This window comes from Bemisia tabaci, chromosome 6, assembly GCF_918797505.1.
Source record: "Bemisia tabaci chromosome 6, PGI_BMITA_v3".
In the NCBI taxonomy this organism is placed as follows: domain Eukaryota; kingdom Metazoa; phylum Arthropoda; class Insecta; order Hemiptera; family Aleyrodidae; genus Bemisia; species Bemisia tabaci.
In genome coordinates this window covers 11,690,753-11,717,432 of record NC_092798.1, presented here as the reverse complement: position 1 = coordinate 11,717,432, position 26,680 = coordinate 11,690,753, and the positions used below count along the sequence as shown (strand labels likewise).

At 35.9% G+C, this 26,680-nt stretch overlaps 1 protein-coding gene across 8 annotated transcripts; it reads right to left on the bottom strand.

Annotated features, from left to right (window-relative positions):
• Positions 1-878: 878 nt before the first annotated feature.
• Ranbp21 (exportin-5-like protein Ranbp21) lies at positions 879-26,322 on the bottom strand. 8 transcript variants are annotated; one of them, XM_019053814.2, is made up of 20 exons: positions 26,189-26,322; positions 24,976-25,064; positions 23,892-24,193; positions 23,013-23,246; positions 22,177-22,338; positions 20,144-20,287; positions 19,052-19,204; positions 18,095-18,379; positions 16,705-16,983; positions 15,946-16,131; positions 15,115-15,360; positions 14,128-14,337; positions 12,636-12,866; positions 11,353-11,595; positions 10,116-10,239; positions 8,320-8,405; positions 7,704-7,948; positions 6,029-6,266; positions 4,847-4,978; positions 879-3,971 (listed from the first exon to the last, which is right to left on the bottom strand). In XM_019053814.2, exons 3-20 carry the CDS (start codon positions 24,162-24,164, stop codon positions 3,813-3,815), a joined length of 3,630 nt encoding a protein of 1,209 aa, XP_018909359.2. In that variant the 5' UTR covers positions 24,165-24,193; positions 24,976-25,064; positions 26,189-26,322; the 3' UTR covers positions 879-3,812. The 8 variants fall into 8 exon arrangements, with proteins under 8 accessions (XP_018909359.2, XP_018909363.2, XP_018909364.2 ...); XM_019053818.2 differs by having other exon boundaries at positions 23,892-24,187; XM_019053819.2 differs by lacking the exon at positions 26,189-26,322 and adding an exon at positions 25,922-26,180 and having other exon boundaries at positions 23,892-24,187.
• Between the last annotated feature and the right edge of the window lie 358 nt (positions 26,323-26,680).

Genomic DNA, 26,680 nt, shown 5'->3' with positions numbered 1-26,680 from the left:
TGAGAGTACCGAATTCTCCCTTCAGTATTATGATTACATTTTATTTATGAAATTAGAGCAGTCATTCTGACGTCAGGGCAATATCACAAAAAAACATTTCGAACTGTGCATCAATAATGTTTGGGGCTAAAAATTGGAAGCTCAGAAGTTGTTTTAAGACATTGTTTAGCAAAAGGAGAAAAATGACAAGAAACATTTTTATATGTAGTCTTCAGAGGGCATGAAATCTGGAATGAAAGAGCTGTTGAACTAAGTGATGGATCAAGTTATTAAGTTAATAATATGCACAAATTTTTAGGAGAAGCTTTAGTTGAAATTCTAATTTCAATGACTGCGCAAATACTTAGCAAAATAGCAAAATGCAATGCTAAAAAGTTTCCATTTTTGTTACAATTTTTCAAATGAAAATCAATTGACAATTTTTAGGAAAATTTTGGAGGCATATTTGTGATAAGATGTAGAAAGATCACTGACATTACTGATAAAATGACTAAGACGGAAGTTTTGATATATCGATAGGAGAGACAAACTAGTTGAGACATAGTTCAGAATTCAGCGCATGAAAAATTAAACATAAAATCTACTTTTTTAAGCTTTCTCTACATCTCTCATAAATAAGCTAAGACGAGGATGTGATACTGATACAAGTACCTCACTAGATCCATCACAACCTTGTAGATGGCAATTAATTTAGAATTTGACAAAAATAGTCTAAAATTGTACATTGATAAAGACTTAACATCTGGTTGATTCAACTTTAAAAATCTCGTTGAGGATTAAAGCAAGATTTTTTACTATTTGGGGGGGATTTTTTTGAGCGTTTAGAGTGGCAAATTAACTTGAAATTAGGATAAAGATGGAAAAACCTATATAATGAGTGAAAATAAAGCTACTTTAAAAGTGGGATTTTGTCCCTGAAATAATATCTAGGTGCTTGTAGCACAAAATAATTGATGACCTTAAGATAGATCCTCCAAGACTTACTGTTCCATGTGCCAAGAAAACTTTTTGTGACTCAAAGCTTAATCAAAATCAAGAAGGAAGTCCTTCACGGTACAGAGGAAAAGTATCAATTCGTTTCGACTTCAAACCATCGTTACTTGAAATTTGATGAATGATCTTTGGCGATATTCGCAACAAATCGTTTTTTAAACTTATTTCTAGGCAATGATACTAACATCTCAATATTGACTTCAACGCCTGAACAGTACCTTTCCTTGCGTAACATCCCAACTCCTCTCCATTTACCTGTAAATCCACAAAACGTAACACTTTTCTATATTCTTTATCTTCTGTGACTTCTGACACAAGGAGCTTCTCAAGTTAATCAGATTCAAGAGTTGAAATTTGACTTGTAGAGACATGTATTTTTTGGTTATGAGGAGGCCCAGAAAGCTTAATAAAAAACAGCTAAAAAATGTTCAGCTATTTTTTTAAAACGAGTTGATCAACTATCAACCGTGAAAAATACACACCAGATCCTGTGCAGAACTTGAGCATTATTGAAGGAAACGCAAGACTTCTCAGTAATATGTTTGATATGATCCACAACCTTCTCGCTTGAGGAGCTCCTATGTGTGTGAAAAATGGCTGATATGGTCAATTCTTGCCATAAGAACAGGAGACATGACAGCTTGTAGATTTTCAAGAGATGGTTTAGGGAAAAAAGAAGAAAAATTTATTTGAGGTTGAAATTTGCCATTTTACAGGCTCAAAATGGTCAAATTTTGATACTTCTAGCTTGCTGAGCTTTGTCACCACAACGCCTTCAACTGGCACAAAAATACAATAAACCACTCACAACTCATCTTTAGGAATACCGGATGGTACTATCTTAACAGAATTAAAAGTAAGATTGATCAATGTACATTGATAAAATTTTCTCTTCTATGTATATAATTTGCATCCTTTCACTTAGGTACCTATTCCCCTGGTTGGTCACAGATTACAAAATAGCTCAAAGCAATTTATTCTACTTTACGTTAATTTACATGAGAAGATATGGCGAATCTCCAAAAACCTGGAACCAGCAGGCGTATCACCGAGTTTAATGGTTTCCAGCTTTAGAGTCATTCGCAAAAACAAAGTACTAGTACGTGAAAACCTAAGAAATAAACATGTTTGTAAAAAATTATGAAAAAAAGAAAGGTTTAAATACAATTTGAATCACAATTATAAAAATTCAAAGAGAGGAAGGAACTGGCTTCGCCAAGGGGAGTCAATAGCTGTGTAGATAATGACACGTTAGAGTGGCTCCAACCACTGAGAATTTGATAGTGATAAAAAATTCAAAGAAAGGCTGAGAGATTAATTAAAGGCTTGATTTGCAAAATTAACGCGGAAAACCTATCCTTTATGTGTGAACCTGACAGTTTATAAAAATGTTCAACCATTTAACAGGTTTTAGGAAGCGCAAAATCACCGCGAATATTGGACGTAAAAATGTCAGAACTTATTATTTCCTGCTTATTTAGAGCCTCTGATTTGCAATGCAAAATTCCATAACGTCAACATTCGACTCATTAACCACAGAAGCTCAGCAGAGCTTATAAGATGGGAAGATGCAGAGTAAAGTATAAACAAATTTAAGGCATAGCAGACAGTAAAACATCAAAATTTGTGTATAGGTAGGTTGAGGAAAGAGGTAACAAGAAAAAGTAATGATTAAAGGTTAGAGAAGAGCATTTGACTTCACAGTCAATTTTCCACCTTCTTTCCTGCTTGCAACTGCAATAGCGAGTGATTAACCATCGAACTCAGAGTTTTCGGAACTCACTTACAAGAACAGTTGCTCATGAAATATGCAAAATTTAAGAAATTCGGCGATCACAGTGACAGAGTTTCCTCTAAACACGGTACAGTTCTGACTCTGAGAGTCTTAATGGCTTAAAATTATAAATAAACTAATTCATGCGGAGAACAATTTTCTACTTGATAAAATAATGGCGTTTACTGGGGCACCCAACACAGTGATGGATACGAAGAAATAGGTAATTCCACTTAAATAGCAGAAAAACAAACGGAAATGTATTTTCTATACTTGCACAAACAATTTAATAATAAGTAATAAATCGAATGGCATTGAAGAGAACTGATTTACATTAGTCAAACAAAAACCAGATTTGGATTGGCTAGTGAAAAAGCTCTGCAATGATACTTCAACATACAGTTTTTGAAGCCTTTGAATGGTTCAATCCTTTAATTTTTTAGATTTATTTTTGGGAGCTACTTTTGACACTAATGACACATTTGATACCAATGACATTTCAGAGAATCACTAGTATCTTGAATCCGTAATTGAAAATGTACGGTTTTTTTTTTTTGTGTGTGTTTTTTTGTTGGTGGATGCACAATTGTTTCTGGAAATTAAAATGGTGCTCTGCACCATATAGAACCTTTGTGGAAACATTCGGGCAGACCAGGTCATCAATTAAAGGAAAAATCTATTCATTCAGAGTAGTTGCTTAATTGAAACACAGAAATGCAAAATTAAAAACAGAAAATTTAAAAAATGAGAGAAAAACTGATTTATAAAAAAAATTCACTAATTAAGATGCTAAAAAAAATATATAAAGAGTGATTAAAAAAAAATTAAACAAAAACCAATGAGGCTTGGATTTTGACTTACAGCAACTCTTAGAGACAGGTTTGAAACACTGCACCAAGAAATAGACTCCCCTTGCAACTTACATCGTTGGAACTCGTTAAATGCTTAAAGGAGGATAATTGTACAGATTTACATAGTTCGATGCTGTGTGAACAGCAGTCGCAATTAAAATAAAAAAACTAATTTTTAACTGTGCCAGCTTATGCTATGGTTTATGGAAAAGCTGCATTAAGTTCAGATCAGAACCATTAACGCTAGAGTCCAATAATGATGGCACACTGTTCCGCGGAGGCACAGATATTCTTGGTAGTTCCCGGATCGCAGCTTTGCGCCGGAATTTTTGGCCTAAATTGCATCCAACTAACTGCAAAGAATTGAAAAAACAAAAGTCATCAGAAGGAGGGTGGTGATGAAAAATGAATCATTGATAACGATGTTGAAACTGCCTGCATGGACCAGAGTTAGGATAAATTGACATAGGCTTTCAGTAAAAAATTAGTCCAGTACCACAGTCAGGGATGCAGAAAATTTTTGACAGTGCAACCGGACGTGTCGTGCAAAAATAGAAAGGCTCTAAGAATGGGTTTTACAAGTCAGAAGGCTGGCAAAATCGCTGTTTTTTTTCAGATTTTTTTTTTTTTTGCAAAACGATTGTAAAAATCTTAGGTTCTTTCGCAAAATTGCAACAGCTCATGTGCATAGAACCATAAAAAGGTCAATTCGAAATTTCTGAGGAAAAGGAGTTCTAAAATTGGAAGGACCAATTTGGAGAATGGGAGGGACAAGAACTTTCTGCATCCCTTGCCATGGTCTCAGCAAAAAATACATGTGTGAAAATTTCCGGCGGCTGTCAAATTCGGCCCTGTTCTTACAGTTGCTGAGAAATTTTCTTGATGCGTTTAAGGCTGACAAATCGATACTGTCTTCATCTTTAGGGGGATCATAAAAAATTATCTTGGATTGAGGAATAAAACTAAAAAATTCAGTTCATTTAATAGTTTACTTCCCATCTATCATAAGCACTAAACAACTGAAACTTTGCTTGCTGAAAGTCAGAGTTGGGCAACTGAGGAAGTTTTGAGCGTTTCCATAGCCTAACTTATTTAATATTGACTGAAATCTGAGATGGAATAGGACAATTTAAGCATACATTTTCTTTTAATCTTATCATTGAAAAATACAACTGCAACAAGCGGATGATTTTGAGTTTTAAAACATAAAAACACAAAATCAACTTACCGACTGAGTTATTTTCTTGAACATTTCTCTCTTAGATTTGTCCACTTTGCTTCCTTTGCTCGTTTCTTTAAGCATCCTTTCATCAAACTTTTGAATGTCGACAAGATGGACATTTGGTATGGATTTCAAAACCTGGAAGATAGACCAATGATAGAAGAAGTAAATAGGGGCTCCCATTTGTTGTATTTTAAATTTTTACCTTTGTACTGACTAATTTAATACACGCATCTTTCATTTTGCAGGTATATACTGCACTATTTAATGTAGGTAGGGTTTTCTCACAGTGTGTCATGTGCAAGTACACGAAGAAAAATACTATTGTGTGCCAAGTAAAATAGCACTACAAATATGTTATTTTCGACCAGAATATTTTTCAACTTCCCTTTTTCTTTTTCAATAAATAAAAGGGCCACTAATAGGCTTTTGTACAAATAGTTTAAATTTGAAGAGTGTCAAAAATATAGAAAGTAAAACCAGGAAGAACCCGGCACAAAACAGGGGACTCAGTGGCTCCCGGTAGATTTTGATGAAACTTTGACAGATTGACATAAAGTTCATCATTAGCACAAAGCCAAAAAAATAGCCCATTCTAACGAGTAGAAGCAGAGATATTCAGGACCATGAAAGTTGGATTCCTTGGGGTCGATTACCTGGGAAACCATCTGTTTCTGGTGAATCTATGTCAATTTTTAACCAATGGAGATTTACAGAGGTGGCCGCTGTTCCTCTCTTTAAGGGATCATTTTTGGGCGTAAAGACGGTCCGATTTTGGATTTTTAGGGGTCAATTTCTTGTGAAATTTTCCATACTTTTAAATTTTAATGCAACTGAATCACAATTCTATCGAGAACCCCAACTTTTGGGATCATGGCCCCCTCTGTATCCCCCAAGGGACACTGAAGGGGTTTTGGGACCATGAAATTCGGATTCCTTGAGGTCGATTCCCTATTCAACCCTGAGGTCCCCGACTCCGTACGACCTAAACCAACCGAGAAAAATGCTTGGTACGGTTGATCTGAGACACCCTGTATGTATTTTACACTTAATATTTTTGCTGAGAAAATTGTTTTAAATTTTGTGATAAATAAATACAATAAGATTAAATATCCTGTGTAATTGATTAGCCAAGCACAATAATACTTCCAACTCAAAACAGCATAGAAAGAGTGATGCCAGACTCACCTCTAAAATTTCCGGATGTTTTGGTCTGAGGAGCTCATAGAGCTGAGTGCCTAGAAGTTGGAGCGAGCCGAGGTTGGCATCGTGTTGCCCGTGCAATTCAAGTGCGTGAAAGATGGTTTCCATGATACAGGCTGCAAACGGCGGTGTAATGTGTTTGTCGTTGTGTAACTGCCGCACCATGCCGTACATGAGACTGCACACTTTCAGACTGTTAGTGCTGTCACACCAGGTGAGACACCTGTGCAAAAACACAAATAAATGATAAAACTGCTAGTATAAAAAAGTTTCAGAAGCCATCGCAGCCTGAGATAAGGGAAAAAATTGCCTAAAATGGAAAAGTTAGATTTCTAAAGGAAGGAGAGATACTGACAGAATACAACGTGCAAAAATAAGTTGACAATACTTCTTCTACTCATGACGGCAGCAAGCAAGTAAAAAGATGACTACAAAAATTGATAAAATTGGGACATCATATGGGAGTAACAAGGTGGAGAAATGGTGCTGGGTCCACACCATTTCGCGGAGAAACAAAGCCAAGAAATACCAAAAATTGAAATTAGAGTCAAAAATAAATTTGTAGAACTCTGTTTCCCCGCGAAATGGTGTGGACCCAGCACCATTTCTCCATCTTGTTACATACAGTTTCGGACCACTTCTCAGTGTTTAATTTTTTCATTTGGGAGTAACCAACTTGCTCTGTTTCAGAAACGACAAGCATTCCAAAAGCTAAAAATCTTACATTCCAATTAAATACCCCTAACCATGGAAAACAAACCATAATGCACCAAGACAAATTTTTCAACAGAATAGTTTTCGTCCTTTTTGGGTCAAAAAATCTGAATCCAAGTTTCAGATGTAAAAAGGACGGTGAACTTTAAAAAAGGGCATAAATTTCTTCTTTCTAGAATTTCATTTACGGAGGAATCACACATTGATCTTTGAAATTTGTGAGGAGCTTAATAATTTGTCTTGAAATCCTCAGGTTTCAAGAAATCTGGATAACCTTTAATTTAAGACCCAACCATTTTACATTTTCAAAAGCTTTGATCTCTGGACTCAGTTTTCTCTTCCCCCGCCCAGCGAAACATATTTGGACGTATTTCTACCAAACAGACCTATGTGGAGGTGAGAAATATGGGGTGTGCTCGTCGAAACTGCATAAGAAGCAATGTAAAAGTGGGCGTGATTCCTTTTGTAGAATTGGAAAAGCGGGATTTTACATTCTATCAAACAGACCTATGTGCCAACTGAATGCGGCAGTCATGAGCCGCGAGGATAGGACTAGAGCGTTGTGGACAGGGCCCATGAGTTAAGGACTCCCTCCAACGATCTCCCCGTTGTGACGGCGCTTGTTCGTTGCCGCTGACGTCACTGGCGCTTTATTATTCTCATTCACTCTTACGCAAAGAGAACTAACGAGCACACCCCATATTTCTCACTTGCACATAGGTCTGTTTGGTAGAAATACGTCCATTTGCGAAAACGTTGTCACGACATTACTGTCAAAATTGATGTTGCAGCAATGTTCTCAGCAGTTTTGTACTGTTGTTTTAGGCGGTTGTCAGGTGGGTAAGAACTTTCTCCGAGTGATTTCTCAACTATTACTGAAGGAGGAAAAGCGTTCTTAGCTCATTTTCTTTAATGCTTGCAAGAAAAACGAAAAGAAAGAACAAACCTCAGCATGAACTGAGCAATTCCCTGACATGTGCGACTGTTCCTCATGACTTTGATCCCAAGTTCGCTGATAACTTCCGGATGAAGAGAGCTTGTCGGCTGAGGCGGTGTTTGACTTGAGTCATTTCCGTCCATGGCATCATCTAATGATCCTTTTTCTGTGCCACTTCCACCATAAAGAATGATTTTTACTACATCTAGATATTCTCGGGTAAGCTGCCGGTTCAACATATCTTCCAATAGTTCCTGGAAATCCCAACAGAAATGTGGTAACTCGGTAAATCAGAAAAAGGATACAACCATTAATGGTAAGATAAACCAGATAAATTTTAAACAACCATAGGGAGAGGAACATTAGTGCAAAATTTCGCAAATTAGTGGAAAACATTAAACAAATTGTTCGGAGGCGCGACTTTTTTTCAAGTTGGATCGAAATTTGGCGTTAAAGTTTTCTGAAGATAATGGTGATTTATAATATCCCACTTTTTCATCGTTATGGTTTTTTAAGGACAGTAACAAATATCCAAAAAGTTGACTTTAAAATCTGGACGAAAAGGATGCATTTTTTCAGCAATAGATTTGATTGGAAGAAAGGGGAAAAAATTAATAATATATACCTGAGTATTTTCATCGTTATCATCAATCTTCCCTGATTCTCGCATCTGCCGCAGCAGTTCCCATTTGAGGCTAAGTCGTTCGCACACTGGAAGAAAAGAAAAAAGGAGAGATAAATACTGGCTGTCTGCAGGATCAATCAGTACCACATACATTCACACTCATCAATCCTCCTTTGAATACGAATAGTTCCGAATCACAGAAGAAAAAATTATTTAGGATTTGAAAAAGGACGAGAAAAACATGAGTTTCAGAGGAATTATTCAACAAGTTATCTGCGCTGAGCTATTCTCCTCCCAACAAGAGATTGATGCTCAAAATTCTGGGTTTTAAAAATTCACTCTTTTCCTTAAACTTCCTGAGGTAGTAAAAGACTTCAAAATAGAAAATAAAATTTCTGCAAGCGGAACTTGTAAATTGTAAGGGCCCTGAACAGGAGACCAGGGAATTCCTATGGACCTCGGATTTATTGTCGGCCAAATTTTGTTAATATTTGATAACGATGTGTGTACAAACTCCTGAACAGGACAAGCTATACATGTCAAATATACAATTTGCCAACTTTAAGAAAAACAGGGCTAAACAGTGAATTTTTGAACCTTTTCACAGGCATTATCTATTAGAAATGTTGCAACACCGAACTGGTTATCCAGGGGAGCTTTCTTTTCCTTGACAACTGGGTAGATAAGCCAGATGCCCTCGTATTCTTGGGTTCAAACGAAATGAAAAAGAAAATTAAGCGAAATTCTCGAATAATAAATACCAAGGTGCAGGGGAATATCTTGTCAACTTCTAAACAAAGGCTTGTCAGCAGATTTAATGCACCAGCAGTTTCATAACTCCGAAAGAAAACATATACAGAAGATTACTGCATAAACTTAAAACTTTTTGGGAAAACCGATTAATATCACTTACTTATTTTCTATGCACGATGGCCATTTCGGGCGGGCAGGCCGCCCATCTTCAGGTGACTGCCTTATTGTTGAAAAGTTCGAAAATCCGGCGTGATAGCCGCGCCGGCGCCTTTTCAACAATAAGGCAGTCACCTGAAGATGGGCGGCCTGCCCGCCCGAAATGGCCATCGTACATAGAAAATAAGTAAGTAAGTGATATTAATCGGTTTTCCCAAAAAGTTTTAAGTTTATGTAGTAATTTGTGTATAGTGCCGATAAAATTTTACAACCGTGCAATATGCAACAACATAGTGATATACAGAAGAGCAGAACGACTCACTCTTCTACGCTTGACTCCCTTTATGCAAAATTGACACAAAGAAAATAGGCCTTTGGACAGGGTATGAATTAAGGCACTAAGCAACTTGTTTTCTCTTCAAAATTGCTTAAGGAATACAAATCACATATCTAAAAGTCAAGGCATTCATTTCTAAAAAAAAGCAAATGATATCATTTGTATGACCTAACTTCTATTTGATCTGTGTTACAAATACTTGCTAATATCTCGTGAAGAAATTGATCACCAAAAACTCCCCATTTTACGAATTTTATTCTGCATAAAATTCAAAAGAGAAAAAAAATGATGCTTATTTCTCGTTCGAATCGTGTCTAGTGGCCCATTCCGTTTTTAAAGCTTGTTGTACTCAGGAGGTCATAGAAAACATCACAACAGATAATAACGATATTTAACAGTGCGCCGACCCCTTGCATTTAGCGTACAAGGTCCTGCTGTTTTGTTCCTAGAAAGAACCTGACAAATTTTGGACGAATATTTTCAGCATTGAAAATTATAAAATTACGAAAATTCATGGCAAGTTCTAGAAAAAATTATACATTTAACTTACTGAATGGAGTGAAGTGCGATAAGACAGGCATGAGAACAGACTCATAGTACATACTGGGACAAGATATGATTAAAGACTTCAAGAAAGCTCGTATGATAATCCGTAGGCGGTAATCAGGAACATTCTGCAAAAGGTTAACAATATTACAGTTAAAAGGAAAAGTTTCAGCTCACAGACAAGAGAACAGTTTAGAATCAATGGGACGCATTCATAGTAAAAGGAGCTAAGTGTACAGGTTTTACCTGCAACAGTTCTTTTAGCATAAACGCGTTCAATTATCTACAGCCAGAAGGCTGTTTTCCAGTAAAATTTGACAAAAATCAGGTTTTGGTGAAAATTGGGCAGTTGCATAATACTGTTAGAAAGTAGCATTTAAAATTGTGTCAAACTTTAGGTCACTCTTAAAAATTATTTTTCAGCTAAGATTTGATTAGATACAAAACAACAAAATGAATGCCATCGGCATTTTTTATGCATCAAAAAATGAATTTAAAGATTAAAGAATTATATAGGGGTTATCGGAAAGGTAGGTTCCACTACTTTGTGTCCTCTAAACTGAAAAATACACATCAAAGTGATGAAAAGACACATTTCCTGGGCATAATCATTATTAAAACATGGTGAAAAGAGGCATTTTGTGTATGTTCTAGGTACATAATAGAATCAGGCATTTTGAGACAGAATAATTATTTGTCCTCATAGACAAGAATTATTTTCACAAAGTATCATTGTATAATGGCGGTAATGATTTTTAGCCTAGAAAAGAACGTTTGTTTCAAATGATACAACATTCTTTAAAATCCAGTTTCTACAGTTTTGACGGTTAAAAGTATTTCAGGAGCATTTTGAAAAGAGAAATGCACTGATAGAACGTAGTTTGATTAATTCCTATTTTTAAAACACAGAAAATTCGAGAGCTCTTTGTAAAAACACTCAAAACATTCAAGAATTGACTATCTGCTGAAGCATTTGATAAAATACCTGATTTGATTATTTACCAGCTACATGTATACTCTCAGCATTAAAACAAGTTTGAGATTTGGAAAATTGGTTAGCAAGTTCTCTAAAAAACCCAATTTTGGTGAGACCGCTTATTATACTGCGAACCTATTGAAGGTCAAGATAATTAAAATAAGTCATGGCAGCTAAAATAATATATTATCATAGAGATAAGATTCTTCCTCTATCAAAATAGAATCCATCACAGTTAGGACCCCAGTTAAAAGTATTTACTTACCTCTAAATTAGATAACATAACATTGATAATGGTTGCTGATAAGTCTTGGATTTGATAAAAGCTATAGCCAAAATTTTGGCAAGCACAACTTAAAATATGACAAGAAAGGTCGTAGGTTGTAGCAAGGAAGTTTTGCATCTGAAAACACGGGCTACTGTTCATTCGAGCTATTTCACTGGAGGTGGTCAGTCCAAGTAAATAGTTTTTGTCACTCTCCAGCATATCAGTCGCTCCACGATAACCCTAGAACAATTACCAAAACATGAAATAAAATAACTGCAGGAGGATTATTCTGGGGAAATTTTTCAATGCAACTAAAGGCAAAATGCAATTGCAACTATCTTGCAAAAATATTCTTGAGAATCTCTGAGAGTTTGGTAAAATGCTGACATCTATTCTGAGACATCTCGGAAGATAGCTTTTTATGGAGTTACAATCGGGCTGCAGGAATTTTCAATTCAACCATCTTTTCGAGGGTGTAAAATTTTGAAAGAAATACAATGAGCCGCTGGTTATCTCTAAAATCAACTCTTAAGTTAAAAAAGTTGTTGAAATTACGGCCATGATGAAAGGGTAACCTAGCGCTAACAAGAGCATTAGTATTCCATCAAACTTTGCATGCAAAAATAGGGCTAAATAAATACGTAGGATTGCTATTTTAAGGTACAACTACCAACTTTTGAGATAGTAACTATTAGTTTACAGAAATGAAAATCTTGCTCGTCAAGGGTGAAACTACAAAAATGCGTACTTCAGTTGCAGAGCTTCAAAATCTCTGAACCAATATTATGGCTTAGAGAATTTTCTTCATGTAGAGAAGAAAAATCACCTAAGTTCCCAACAAATGACATTGGGTGGTTTTTCATCCAAAAGATAAAGTGTGACAGAGAGCAGGGTTGCCACAGAATTTAGAGAATTAATTTCTATGGCACTTTAGCAAAATTTCCTGACCACTGAGGTTGTGCCAAATGGTTAAAAAGACGTGATCAGAAATTATTTTCGGGCAAAAGTTGATTGAAACATCGAACGCAGTTGAGAGAGCAAATAAAGGTGACTTCACAATTTTTCCCTGACACTTTCTTCATTTTCTCCAACATTTCCCGGTTTTCCTTGACTGGCAACCCTCCATTAGTCAATGTCTGAGTACAAAGTCCCGTTGATTCCAGTTGAATCTGTGTGATTGATTTAAGGAGGATGGATTCCTCAACCCTTTTACCAGAATAAATCGACAACAAGATTTGTAACACAAATTACTTTTACTACATGGGTTTCAAGATACGCACTTCTGGTATCAAGCTAACAGCTTGAGGCGTCCACAAAGAGTGGAGGACATGAAGGAGATTGAAGACACCAGGAAGTAGAGGCAAAACGTGTGAAGCTGCTGGATTGCGATAGATCGGATTTCCCGATTCAGTCAGACCGACAAGGAATCCACCTTTCAATGCTTTGTCAGGATCATCCGGCCAGACACACCGCCTGGTTATGGCAAGTAAGACTTCAATAATATTCCAAATCTGTAGAAAAAATAAATAGAAATACATTAGGGGGAAATCAGTAAATAGTCAGTGAAAGAGACTTGACAAGAGAATCGCTCAAAAGTTCCAAGAATCAAATGATTCCTTTTATTATGCTTTGACAGGCTTGATGATAATTTTCATCACTAAAATCAAAGGATCTAAAGAGATTTTTAAAAAAGTTCAAATTGGTAACGTCAAAAATTATATTGTTTTCAAGGACTGCAAAAAAATGTTTGAGCACTAATAAAGATAACAAAAAAAAAAAAACAAAAAAAAACTTTTAAGGACTTTAAAAACATTTAGGCTTCTGATTGCCTGAAAAATAGAAAGTCCATCCTTTAACAAAGTTTTTTGCTACCTTTGTTCAAAATTTTTGGGGATTCCATTGCCAAAGAGGAAAAAATCTAATTCTTTGCAAGTTCTGCGATGAAAACACTAGAATAAGAGAAACCAATTCACATACCGCTAACTATTACTCAGCCAAAAAACTGAACTTTCCCCAAAATCCCATATCAACTCAGCTTGTCATCATTTAAACTGACTATAAATTTCAATTATTAGTCTAATTACAGTCACAGGTTAGGGACAGTCTTAAACTAGTGCAGCTTTGGTATTGATAAACATGATTAGGCATGGTTAGGCTTTACTTCTTTTGGATTGGTCCTGATTGATTTCCTTGGATTTGTCAATTAAAAGACCGATATATAATAATATCAGAACTCTTTACTCTATCTTGAGGTTTTAATTTAAGGTGATGGCTGTCGCAAATTTGTCAAAAAGAAGACTGAGTTGAAATACGAACGACTGGGCTTGACTGCTAAGGTAGAGTTGGACTCCCTTACTGGTGCACACCAGTTTACCCGAACGCAAACTTCATGAAGCTGCAAGCTTTGAGTTGTTCTACACAAATACAAATGAGCCTGACAAAATCATGAAGCCCCTGAACTTGTGAAAGAATTTAGATAATAGTATCAGTAAGTAAAAATTCATCTTTGAGCGTACTTGATATAAAAATCAAACAACAACAAAAAAAAAGAACATTACGGCTCATTCTTCATCTAAAACTCAGTTTTAAAGTTCATTGAAGTTGTTAGTTTCTAAATAAGTTCTCATCTTTTAACATCCTTTCCTTGAAATTAAAAGGATATCACCGAGCTAATTCACCTGTTACACCCTTTAATTATTAATTTTCACTTTCAAGGGTTCTACATGATGAATGCAATGTGATTTCTTCTAAAAAATATTGAAAAATACGTGCCTGAGATCGTCTACTGAAATTAGGATCTGCCTTGTGGTCTTCGTAAGGGGGCATGTTGAGACCAATGTAGTTCATGAACTCCATCGGATTGGTCAGACTTGTCTTACAGATGGTCAACCATGGCGCAACAAATGGAGTAATGAGCTCTTCGACTATTTTGGTCTGTCGCTCATAATCACAGAAGTGGTTACTTATAAGTAAGCTTGCTTCCTGGAAAAATATAGAAAAAAAAAAACATTTGAAGAAAACTGCAGGGATTATTCAATAAATTTTAAAGGGAGGGGTGATTAATTTTCAAACATCATCCTTTCATACAAAGGAACATATTTTGATTGTGCTGCTTCAGTATTTCTTGGCGGCATTTTATTTTTTTCCAAGAAAAACTATCACCTAGGTTTGCCTGAAACCTCCTGTGATATTTATATGCATTTCCAAGAAAAGGTACTAAATTTTTCAGAAAGATTTATAGGATGGTTCATTTATGAAAAAATAAAATGTTCTTATAAATACTGAAACAACGCAGACCAGATGCATTCTCTTGTGCAGGGGGAAATGAGGGAAAAGAACTAGCAGGGTTCAGTAAATCTGCTGGCAAATGACACTGATAAGTCTGATATTGCTGCTGCTATCAAAAACAGCTGGTTTTGTCGAGACTCCTCAAGTTCACAATCAGAGAACATATGATTTTTATGATTTATAGCAAATTTTTAAGCAAATTTGTTTTAAGCTATAAGAAGATAAAAGTTTAGACGAGCTTGCTGTCTTCAAATTATGATGAAAGTTACTTAATGCTGCAAAATTTCTCTCTGAGGGTATGCGGTGTCTCAGGAGCTGAGCAATATGGGTGGGGTTCCCTTCGTTGTGCTTGAAAAATCTCCCATGAGACTCATTGACAAAACTGCAAGAATTCGGAATTTTGTTTTTTTACTATTTCAGTTATTTATTAGCAGGCTATTTTGTAAAAAGTATTGAAATATGATTACTTACCATTAAGCAAGTGAATTCTAAATTTAAGAGTTGAGCAGTCTTATAACGAAGATTTGTAATGGTGACACTGATTACATCGAAGAGTGGGAGGAGTAGAAGAGGGTACTTTTGACTTATTTTGACTAAAAGGGAGGCAGCGTGGCGGCGGAGGTTAACAGCTTTCTGCCTGGTTTCTTTATCGCTTTCTGCTGGCAAAGGATAGATGAGTGTTTCGAAAATTTTATCTAATGTGCGGGGTAGATAGACCTGCAAAAACCAAAGAAGGAACATGAAACCGGAAACAAAAAAATATTTTGAAATACACTTAAGTTTTTCAGACTCTCATTCATTGATGGATGAAGCAAGACCCCAAAATAACCTCTTTCAAAGGCGGTTTATTCCATCATGAAACATAAGATAAGTCTAATGAAACAGTTATATTTTGATATAGAAATTATGAACACATGTATTTCAGATTGTGATGTTGCAAACATACTGTCACATGTTAACGGTTTGAGGGAGGACTGATTGTGAGCATCATTACAGCATAAAATTTTGTAAAAATTGACCAGTGATGCCCTCTTGAAAGCATACAGAAGACGGAAAATTTATGTAACACCACAATCAGGATACGTAATCAAGTACTTTTGTCGTCAATAAATGTTCTTTACATAATTTGTGTAAAGTATGAATTGTTCAACGAAATTTATGCCTCATTAGAGTCTCGATAAATTGGCCACGTAAACAAATAGAGGCATTTAATTTGCGAAAATTGACGGATCAATGATTCTTCCTGTTAAATTATTTCATTTAGGAGTGATCTAGAAATGCCAGACTAAAGATGAAACTTACTTTCGTTGTTTCCACAGGAGACATGCTGAGAAAAACAAACAGAGCTGAGATACAGGAGAGGAGACAGGACAAAATCAATGGATCTGACGGTGTAAGCGCCAGGCACTGGTCTAACAGAAGGATTCCATTTGATACAGGTGGTCTTTCCGAACACATGACGATCTTACTCAGCACACTATCTAACAACTGAAATACAGAAAAGAAGAAATTTAAGATTATTAACTTGAAACTCAAATGCACATTTTCAATTCTAATTTCTTTCTTGTCCTCTTCTCAGCAGCTGCAAGTTGAGACAAGGATGTTTACTTTAATATTCTATTGCTGATTAATGGTTCGCGCCAATGAGAAACTAAGAATGGCTCCACCCTGCTTGAAAAAAAGCTCAGCTTGTGTACAGCTTGAGTTTAAAATACGATTTTCCCAACTTAAAAATGAATTTAGAGGTTAGGTTTTGCAACTTTTAGTCGACTGTGACCGACAAAATTTGAGTTAATTAGAAATAAATGAAATTTGATTTTTCGGTGAAGTTAAAATTCACCAATTCTAATGTAAATCCTACGCACTTATTTTTCACTTATACCTTCATTTAGAACATTTCCAGTATATTCATGTAACATGTACCAAATAATATGCTCTGCAAAAAATTTCTTGAGGGAACTTTTTTTAGTGCCTCCATTCTTACCCTGCCAGGTGGTTTATTGCATAAGTTAAGTAATAACAAAAGTTTAAAAAAAAACCTTTTTATATTATCTGACATACCATGGAGACAGCTTCCCATTCCAGATATTCTGGAGATTGCAAGGTAAGAGGTTCTTTCGGAAGATTGACTGCATTTTGTATCTTGTTGAAAAGCCACTTTTCTGCATAGCCGTATGTTATTAGAGGGGCAACAAGAGTAGCTTGACGAAAAGTTTCTAGAAAGTCAGTCCTGGATCGGAAAAAGAAACTGTTAAACTCTTCTTCACTGTCGTAATCCAAGACAGCATAAAGAAGGGACTCATGGCCAACATTTTCCAGTCTCACAGCAGGATACACCATCTGAAAACAGTAGAGGAAAATGAACTGGACATCAGAGAAAAGTCAACAATAAAAACGAACGCAGTACCCTATCAAGCAATGTTCAAATTTTCACCAATTCTATTTAAATTAACGTGTGGGAGGTAAACAAAAAATGAAAATAAATACATTACAGGTACCAGATAAGTTTTTCCTTCCAAATTTTATTGATCTCAAAATTAAAGAAATGAAAAAAAAAAAAAAGCTTGACAGTTTTTAGGGAGCATTCTAACCAAAAGGGCAAAGAAAAAGAAAACAAAATTTTGTGAGGTAAAAATGATCAAACGTCTTTAAAAAAAAATACAATATGGAAACCCACAATAGAGCAAACCAGATTTCACGTTTATCTAGTTTCACCATCAATATACCATTTTCAAAAATGTTGCGTAACTTTAGTTGACAATTGAAGCAACCATACTAACAAGCGAGGCTCTTTTATCACTGTTTCTTGAATAACCTAATCAGGTAAAAATACACAGTATATTCTACTCACAAAAAGGTGAATATTTATTTTATTACATTTGATTTTTTCCATAAATGATAAGAACTTTTAGGCTGAACTAAGAGATAAACTACAATAAATTATCGAATAAAATATTCTCAAAGAGCTGTTAATGTCAAACATTTGGATTGAAATTCCCAGATATAAATTGAGTTCAGTAAATTTCATCATTTTGCTCACTCAGAAGGCAAGACTTTCTTAAAATGTAGCTTAGATGAATCTCAAAATTGTAAAATAGTGCTTCAAAAAGTTTTCCTTTGGAAAGATTTTAGCGGAATTTTGACATGTCTTTAGATTGGATAGATATTTTTTCCAGTATGTTTTGTGCCAAAATATCTGTGGATCTCAATTTCAACTCAGACTTTTATGTGCAATATTTGTAGAGAATATTTTTAGAAAGGCAAAGGAAATCTCTTGAATTTTTTGCACAATGGACTATGAGCTATCCTCAAAAAATATATGAAACAGGAGACCTGCAACATCCCAAAATGAGTTATAGGGCTTTGATTCAAATAATACCAACTTTTCCTCTCACACCCTTAGTTGAGATTTTAGCTAACAACAAATATTACAGAGCTGCAGTCAACTGACCTTGATTAGTTTGGAGGCTGATGCATCCACCCATTCAGGAAGGAAAGTAAGGAAGACAGGATCCTTGGAGATACTGTCATGTTTCAGAAATGAGTTCCAGATGGGATTGATGAGATGAACGATCGTGAGTGATGGGTGTTTACTAAACGCAACGACTGCTTGCATGTAAACTCCAAAGGCGTCCGGTCGGGAGATCGGGTGGGAATTCGGAGAATTTTTATGCCCGTTGCAGCCATCCTCTTTACCCCAGATACTGCACAGCTGAGTACTCATCCCATGCAAGACCTGGAGAAATCAAGACAAGGATGAAAAATACATAATTCAATTCTTGATGATGCATTCGCATCATCATTGGATAAATTAAGGATATGTTACATATTTATTTGTGTTCAGCAGGATTTTCATAATGTTTTCATCTTTAAATTCCCTGACTTTCTTTAACTTTTGCTTTTTCTTGAATCTAAAATTTTCTGATTCCCTGACTTTCCTTTACCATTAAACAGAACCACCAATTTTTTTTAAAAATACGCTGACTTCCTCTAAAATTCTTTGGATGATTTCTTGAATTAGCTTGCATTGTAGCCATAGAGCTTCTTGAAGTCAGTACTTTTGAAAGGAGCCAGAAGTCTAGGAGGAAAATTTTTCAGGGAGAAAAGAAAACTTCACACAAGTTGTAAGCTCTCGTAATACTTTCTAGGCATCTATAGTTTGTGTTCCGAGGAAAGAACTACAGCTACTTTCTCAAAAGAAAAAAGGAGGGACACTGAAAACAGAAAAGTCGAAAATGAGGGGAAAAAAGGACTTGGGAAAGATTAGACTTTCGTCCTTTATAAAGCACTGGTTACTCCGTGTTTAAAATAAATTGTCTTATTATTGTGTTGAAAATTGTTTAATCAGGGCTGATTTGAATTTGTTTAAGGTTGATTAAGGATTAATTTAAATAGAAATTAAAGATACCTTTGTTAAATTTTTGATGAACAGGTAAGATTTTTCACTGATCGGCATTGATTGACAAGTCTTCACTGCTTCATTGATGTAAGTCAATGCATCGTGGCTGAAAAGGATCATTAACGGCTTGCGCTCTTCTAGTTTGCCTTTCCGAGATACAATCTGACAGCATGGGGTAAAAAAACCAAAATTAAACACTCAGCAATAAAATATTGGCTTAAAAGCAAGGGGCTGTAGAATTCTTAGGACCAACAAAAGAATGAGGAATTTCCTTCCTCCATCCTTTGTTTAGATCCAAGGAATTTCGTCCAGTTCCGGAGAGCAATTTCTCAAGGGCGTTCAAAAAATATTTAACAGCCTACTCTTTGCCGATTTACTTTATCATTATTCTGGAGTAGTATCGATATACAGGGGTACTCCAATCTCTCAAACGGCCTCAGCAAACTGCTGGAAGAATAGAGCAAATCAGAGAAGTTCCTGTGAAAACAGGACAAAATGGACAAACCCTGTCGGTATTGAAAGGTAGCGTTATAATGGTGGAAAAAATCCAATTCTTTGGGTAATACTTTTTTCTTTTATAAGTCTTTGGAAGAAAGCAATAGGGAGTCTTGGTTAAAAATGGAGGAGGGTTGATGAATTTGGTAGAGAGTTCTGTGGTTTCTGCATCTTTGTCAATATCAATAAACTATGGTATTGATTTGTTCATCATCACCAATAGTGATATTCAGCAATGTCCTGATTGTTGGAGATATCAGTTACTTGACTTGCTCAAATCAAGAATTGAAAATATAGGTGGTTTTTAGTGTTATTTCTAAATTGAATGACTTTGTTTTACAAATACGATACAAAATTGATCAAGCCTGTGCTCTTTGGTAACAAACAAAGCTTGGAATGACATTTCCACAACCTTTTTTTGAGGTATCCACTATCCAGCGCGGTCTTTGCCAAAAATCATTTAATTATTGGGGCATTAATGCAGTTCTATAATACACATTACGGTAGGTATTAATTCATGAGTCTGCTTTACGACCAATGCGTGGACACCGATGAAATAAACTTCTTATGTTCATATCCAGAAGGGGGAATTGAGAAGAATCTTACCTCCAATAAGCACTCAGCAGCTTGATTTTGAAAGTTTGGATCGATCAGAAGCAAGCACAAAGTTTGAAGCAACCTCCCATCATTGGAGATTACATGTGTTATGGAGACCCAGTCCACAAATCCACACAGAGTTTCTAAGATCAACTAGAACAAGAGAACATAGTAAATAGAACTGTAATAAGGATAAAAAGGAGTTGAACAGAATGAAATAAGCGGATGTTTAAGAAAAAAGTAATTTCGCCTAGTGTGATGAAAAGCTACCCCTCCATAAGTCATGGCAAGATTCTGTATGAGACGCTCCCTGGTAGTGTCAAAACTTGGTATTTTAAGAGGAATTTCATAATGGCACTAAACAATTTTAAATTGATTAATGTTCCTACTTCAAAGCAATATTTTTGGCATAAATTTTTACCATCCTGTTTTTTTTCCCCTCTCTTTTCCATTATCCTACTTACTTTTGAAGGATTTGTATAAACCGACCGTGTGCACTGACAAACAAAATGTCTTGGCTACATATGTCTGCTATTTTATGAAAATGCTGTATATTATTCATTTGTAGCTTTCATGGGAGACACATCTCTACTAATTTGTTGCCATGGATGTTATAGTGGTTCTCTAACTAATGATGTATCCCCATTTTGATGGCTTAAGTAAAAAAATGCATTTCTGAGATTGTGACATTGTAAGTCTCTGCTCGTATTCTATAATTAAAGGAAAAGTTACCAATACCTTCTACTGAAATTTTTGGAGCATTTCTTCATTGATTCTAAAAAAGATTACACACAGTTGCAAAGCAAGATCGATCAATTTCACAGGAACACACAGAACATTATTAGAGATTCTTAATTGTTGCACAGTGACTGCCTGTTCTTCCTCCCCCCCCCCCCCCCCCACTGTTATCATGAACAAATGAATCACATATTGCAGAAAGGGCACTATTGCAGAAATGTTAACTGTTCAGAAAATGCAAAAAACTGATTTGAGTAAACTATACGCTTTTGGAAAAAAAATTTTCGAGGTTTTCTTTTGTTCCCTAAGTAGACTGACAATTTCCATAAAAAATTTTTACATGATACTCTTTCTGGGTTGTAAATAATGACACTTGAAGGAAGAGCATTAGTGCCCTTTCTGTAATACATGGGGGAAGGAGCCATAAAGAGTGATAGAATGAAGCCAGAAAATTATTTTAGCCCTTGTTTTTCATCTCAAATGTATGGCAATGATGCATGTCTATAGCGAAAGTTGGAAATTGTATATCTCTATTGCAACGTTTCAAAATTTCTGCTCTCTTTTTATACTATTTTTTTAAAGAGAACTAATAGAGATTTTCCCATGAAATTTTCAGAAAACAATCTTGATGGTGTGAAGAAAATTCACACAAAATTTCAAAAGAGAATACTTAAAAACAAAAAAAGAAGACGAAATAAAATTGGCAATGTCACAATTGATGGTATGCGATTTCAAACTTTCACCATGTGGTTTGCCCACAGCTATGTAAATTTTAAAAATATTTCTGGCTTATTTCAAGTCAAGAAATTTTTTTTTTTAAAAAAAAAAAAAAGTATCCTTTGAAGTTCAATAGCGTAGTAATCTTCTACCTACTTCCTCATCCAACCTGTTAAGGGCTCCTCTCACTTCCTACACGCAAGGTTCAATTCTCACTCCTTTCATTTCCAGCGTGAGTGAAGCGTGTAGCGTGATCACTGTGGTTTCGAAACGCAAAACTAGCCTCTCAATCGTATCAAAACTAAACAAACGACGAGTTGCCGCTGCCGAGGCGCGCGCACCCAGTGGGCATGTACTGCAGAAACGGCACTATATTGCTGCAACAGTGCCCTTTCTGCTCTACGTGAGGAACTTAACCCCTGTCAAAAACACATAAAAAATGCGAATATAGTGCCCAGTCTGCACTACAGGATGTGTCTACTTACACTAATGCGAAAACCGCAAAAAACTCAATTTCGAAAAAAATGTCGATTGTGCCCTTTCTGTAATAGCTGATTCAAATGTGTAGATGATGAAAAGCCTCTTACCTGCACAATCCTGATGTGTTGCTGGCCTACTGGGTGACCTTGCGAGGCAGTTGCCAGGGAGTGATGTTTACTGATCAGGTCCATGAAGAAAGTGAAAATATCAGCCATGTAAGTAGTCAAGGCTTGATAGATATCTTTACGTCTTTGAGCAGACTCCAGGTTCTGAAAAGAGGATGAAAAGCTTGTTAAACTTGCTACAGCGTGAGAAATCCCTCCTGATTCTACATTACAATTTAACTAACAAGTGGAAATGGCAAATACATTCTACCTGCACAAGGCCAACATCTCACATTTTAACGACCAGTTATCAATTTACAGCAGGGCTTGAACATTAAATTTCTTACGATCCAGCCCTTATGTGATTAAATTTAAGCCAAATTCACCTACAAGATACTTGGGGTCTTTAATAAAAAGGTCAAATTTTGGTGATTCCATCCAAGACGAAGTTAACATACCACACACCTAACCTAACACATGTAACCTGTCGTGCCTAAAATAATCAATGATTTATTCTTGGTTTCATCTGTTACAAATTTCAGTAATGCAATAAAATTTATTGGTACAGCTCAGACATTCCTCAAAAGATTTAAAGATTGTGCTTTATTGATGTTCCTCGGCCTTTCCTCTTTAAAATACATCATAAGAACTAAAAATGTTCCCAAAGAACCTGACTTTCAGATAGTCGGAGAATTAAGATGACAATCTTGGAACGACAGAAAAATATGAGTTTTACCAACAAAAGCGATTTCCATTTCTCATGACAATCGCACTGATTTTTTATTTTTTATCATCCGACTATTGTTACTGGGCGTTTTGAGTTCTAACTGAAAAAATACCTGCAATTGAGCAACATCCTCTACTAAACGCAAGAAAATGAGCAAAACAATCTCAGTCTGAGGACAGCCTCTGTTACAAGCACCATGCAGTTCCTGAAGGAGGGTTGGCCACTGCTGCGGCCATTCACGTTTGATCATTTCGACAATGACACGAGATAGTGCATTTTGGAGTAAGGTGCTGTTTTGTGCAGGCAATGGCTCCATTCCTGCACCCAGCAGTTCCATTATGTTCTCCTGGAATAAGAAAGAAGACAGATTCAGATTTATGTTCTACCTTTCTGGAAAAATATTAATCCGTAAATGAAGGAAAGAATGGAATCCATTGATGACAGAATTTTTGCGAGCTGAGTAGAATACTAAGAAAGGACTAAATGATGACTACTCCAAGATTACTTCCAACATGAATTAAGAACAATAACTGGGCATGAATCATTATTATCCCTCACTTACAAGTTTTTTGTTTTCACCTGAACTTTTGAACGATAATTGTGGAAAATGTGGAAGCTTAGAATATTCTGCACCCCTGGGACCAGATTTAGTTCAGTCTCAGATTGATTGTTTGATATACTCATTTACATTATCCATGGAGAAAATGTTCAACAAAGAAAAGAGCAATCTTTAAAAAATAGAGGTTCCAAAGAGGCTTAGTAAAAAAAAGCTACAATTACTGACGACAAACAAGAATAAATTATAACGGCTAAACATGAAACTAAAAACTTAAAGTTCCTGAGAGATAAACGGAAAAAAAATCAAGGTCTTCAAACTTCTCATTATATAGCTTGGAGAGCTTCACCACCAGGGACCTAAGAAAGAAATTTTGATGTCTCACTGAAATATGAAAGATTAATGATATTACTTTATTTAAACAAGCAATTATACCTTCAAGAAGAGTTTCTCCTTTTGTTGCATGTCATACCACTTGTACTTGATGCAGTGCTCAATCAGTTGAAGTCCGAAATGGCGCACTGTTGGGGACAGATCTTGCCGTTGAGCGAGGTACAGGCCGCAATGGAAACAGACCGGCGACTCCTCCTTAAACACTTCGCAGTCATGATAAGCTTTGGCGCGGGCCTGCTGGTCGGCTAGAGGATTCACCGAAAGCTCGACAGCATAGATTAGCTGCTGGGCCACTGCTAGGATTTCCTCGTTCATGATTGACACCTCCGGTCCTGATCCTACAACTAGTACCAATAATATCCATCAAGATGAGATTAGGTTTCAATTATTCAAGCCTATTTCCGGTGCCTAAAAATATCTGAATAACCAACTTACATTGAAAAAGACAAAAATCTTTCTGTAATACTATGATAGGGCTCCAATACAGGCAGATTTTTGCAATCGAATATAGTAGCTGTTAATAACTTGTATTCAATCAAAATAAAATTCCAATTCTACAAGAGCTAACTTGTAATTTCTGTAAGTTTTTCAGTATCGAACACTTTCAGAAAATTTTAAAGAATAAATTGTACAAAAATCAACACTGTGTTATTTCAATGAAAAAACTTAGCGTATTTTGGGATTTTGTACGATATGTCGGCAACTGAAAAACCTAAGACAGTTGTGATAGCACCAACAGGATGGCCATTAGCTCTCCATTCCAAAAAATCCAAGTTTTTTTTCGCTAATTGGTCATAAAATTACTAATATTGCCAGACTAGCTTTGAAGCTTTAGGATAACAAATTTAAGCGCTTGATTTTTCTAAATTTCTAAGATTTCGTACAAAAATTCCTGAATTTCCCAGTTTCCTGAGACTTTGTACCTAAATAAGGCTGTCTCATATTTCAGCACGCAATTAGGATATTTTCAAAAGAAATCAGTTTAGGTAAAGATTAACTTTTGATTTGACTCTCATACTTCTGTGATCTTCTATTATTGGTGATAATGCTGTTTCACAACTTGTTTGCTGCTTGTAGACATATGTTACTGTAAACTTAGTGATAAAGGAAGGTAGATTATTCATACCGTGGGAAGTTGTAATCCACAGACTTCAGTTTGGGTAGATAATAATTAAAAGCGTTCACTCCATTGTGTTCTACAAAAACTGCGCCCACCTGAAAAGCAAGAGAATACTCAGTGCACATTCTTGAGGGGCTATACTATAAAATGATTTTCAAAAGGATGAACTGACGACAAATTTGACAGTCACTTCAAAATGTCTTCTTAACACTTTATGCAACTGTTTCAAATTAAGATCCGGTCCTAATTATCTTTTGTTGAGAGAGAACGGCAAATTGCCTTCTGCTTCAGCTTGTCCCATTATCTCTCATTCAAAATATTAAATTCAGCACAAAGTGTAGTAAATTCAGTCAACCACCCCCAGACTTGTATGAACCGGCAAATTCAGAAGTGCAGGGGCAGCAATCTCTGAATGAGCTTCAAATTTCCTCCATCAGAAAGTGCGTTTATCTAAGCCAGATAACTAGATAAGAGAATCAGAGAGCATCCTTCTGTCTAAAGCATCTGATGAGACAATGAGAATCGGAGGCAGTGCTTCTCACTTAGTACACTGATTTCATCTCCTTTGCACATTGTGTACACGGTAAAAATCATCACATTAAATTAACCAAGATGAAATGGCATCACTTGTGGAAAAAATCTCAATCAATGCTATAAAGACTTGATTCAAAGAAGATCGAAGCTTGGTAGTGTCTATGCTATGCACCTATCGTCTCTACCTGTTGACTCAGGCAAACATTGTTGACGGATATGGCCAACACTGGTGCACTTTACTTTTGATGAGCCATAAGTTTTAAATCTTGCAGAGAAATGAAATATCCAAGGAACAATTTGAAAAACTAACGCATTCAATTTAGTAGGAATGATGTAATAACCTCGATCACAGTGCTGATCGTTAACTGGCAGGTGCATGAAAGTGGATGTTCAATAGAATGAGGAAAACGAGCCTTACGAGGAAACAGAAAGCTGCAAGCTTAAAAAACGCAAGCATAAAGAGATTACCAAGACAATAAGGGTTGAATGGTTGTTGACTATGGCAAAATGCCCGACAGACAGTCTATGGAGGGTCAGTGATCGTGGTACGAACTTGCACGTGGACCGTCACATTACGCGTGGAAACTTTCCATGCAGACGAAGCATTATTTAGGCTATGGGAATTGAGAGTGATAATTAGCGAAAAAGATTGAAGAATGATGGTAGAAGAATCATGGAAAGTTACCAATTAATCCGGTATCAGAAACCACTACACTATCACGAATACAAATTACAGGCTCCGTCAAACAACAAAACATCACAGAGTACGGAGAAGGCTACTGCAAGGACCGCCCTGTGCAAGAATTTGAAATAGCGCCTGCATCACTGCAAATCTCTCAGCCCGGGCCTTTTAAATTTAATATATTTTTTCTAACTACAACAAAATAATACTTTTTCATACTAAATTATTGTAGATCATTGAAGATTAAGGCTTGATTAGTAATTTTGGCTTCAACAGAAAGCATTTAATTTTGTGATTAACTTATTAAGCATTATTTTCCCCCTGCCGTCGTTCCGTGTTTTGGAAGTGTTTGAAAGTAACGTCGAAACAGGGTTGTCATAAGTACCATATAATTGCGCAATTTTATTTTTCTAACGTACCTTTTTAATGTTTATTTGCCTTCTTAGACAACAATGTCGTTACCATTGGCAACTAAGCCAGCGGCTATGGCCACGT

Coding starts and splice junctions, on each gene's coding strand:
- Ranbp21 (XM_019053814.2), bottom strand. CDS start 24,164: ATGAACGAGGAAATCCTAGCAGTGGCCCAGCAGCTAATCTATGCTGTC. Junction 20,288..22,176: donor AACACATCAGGATTGTGCAG/GTAAGAGGCTTT, acceptor CTCTTGTTCTAG/TTGATCTTAGAAACTCTGTG. Junction 3,972..4,846: donor TCAAGAAAATAACTCAGTCG/GTAAGTTGATTT, acceptor AATTCTTTGCAG/TTAGTTGGATGCAATTTAGG.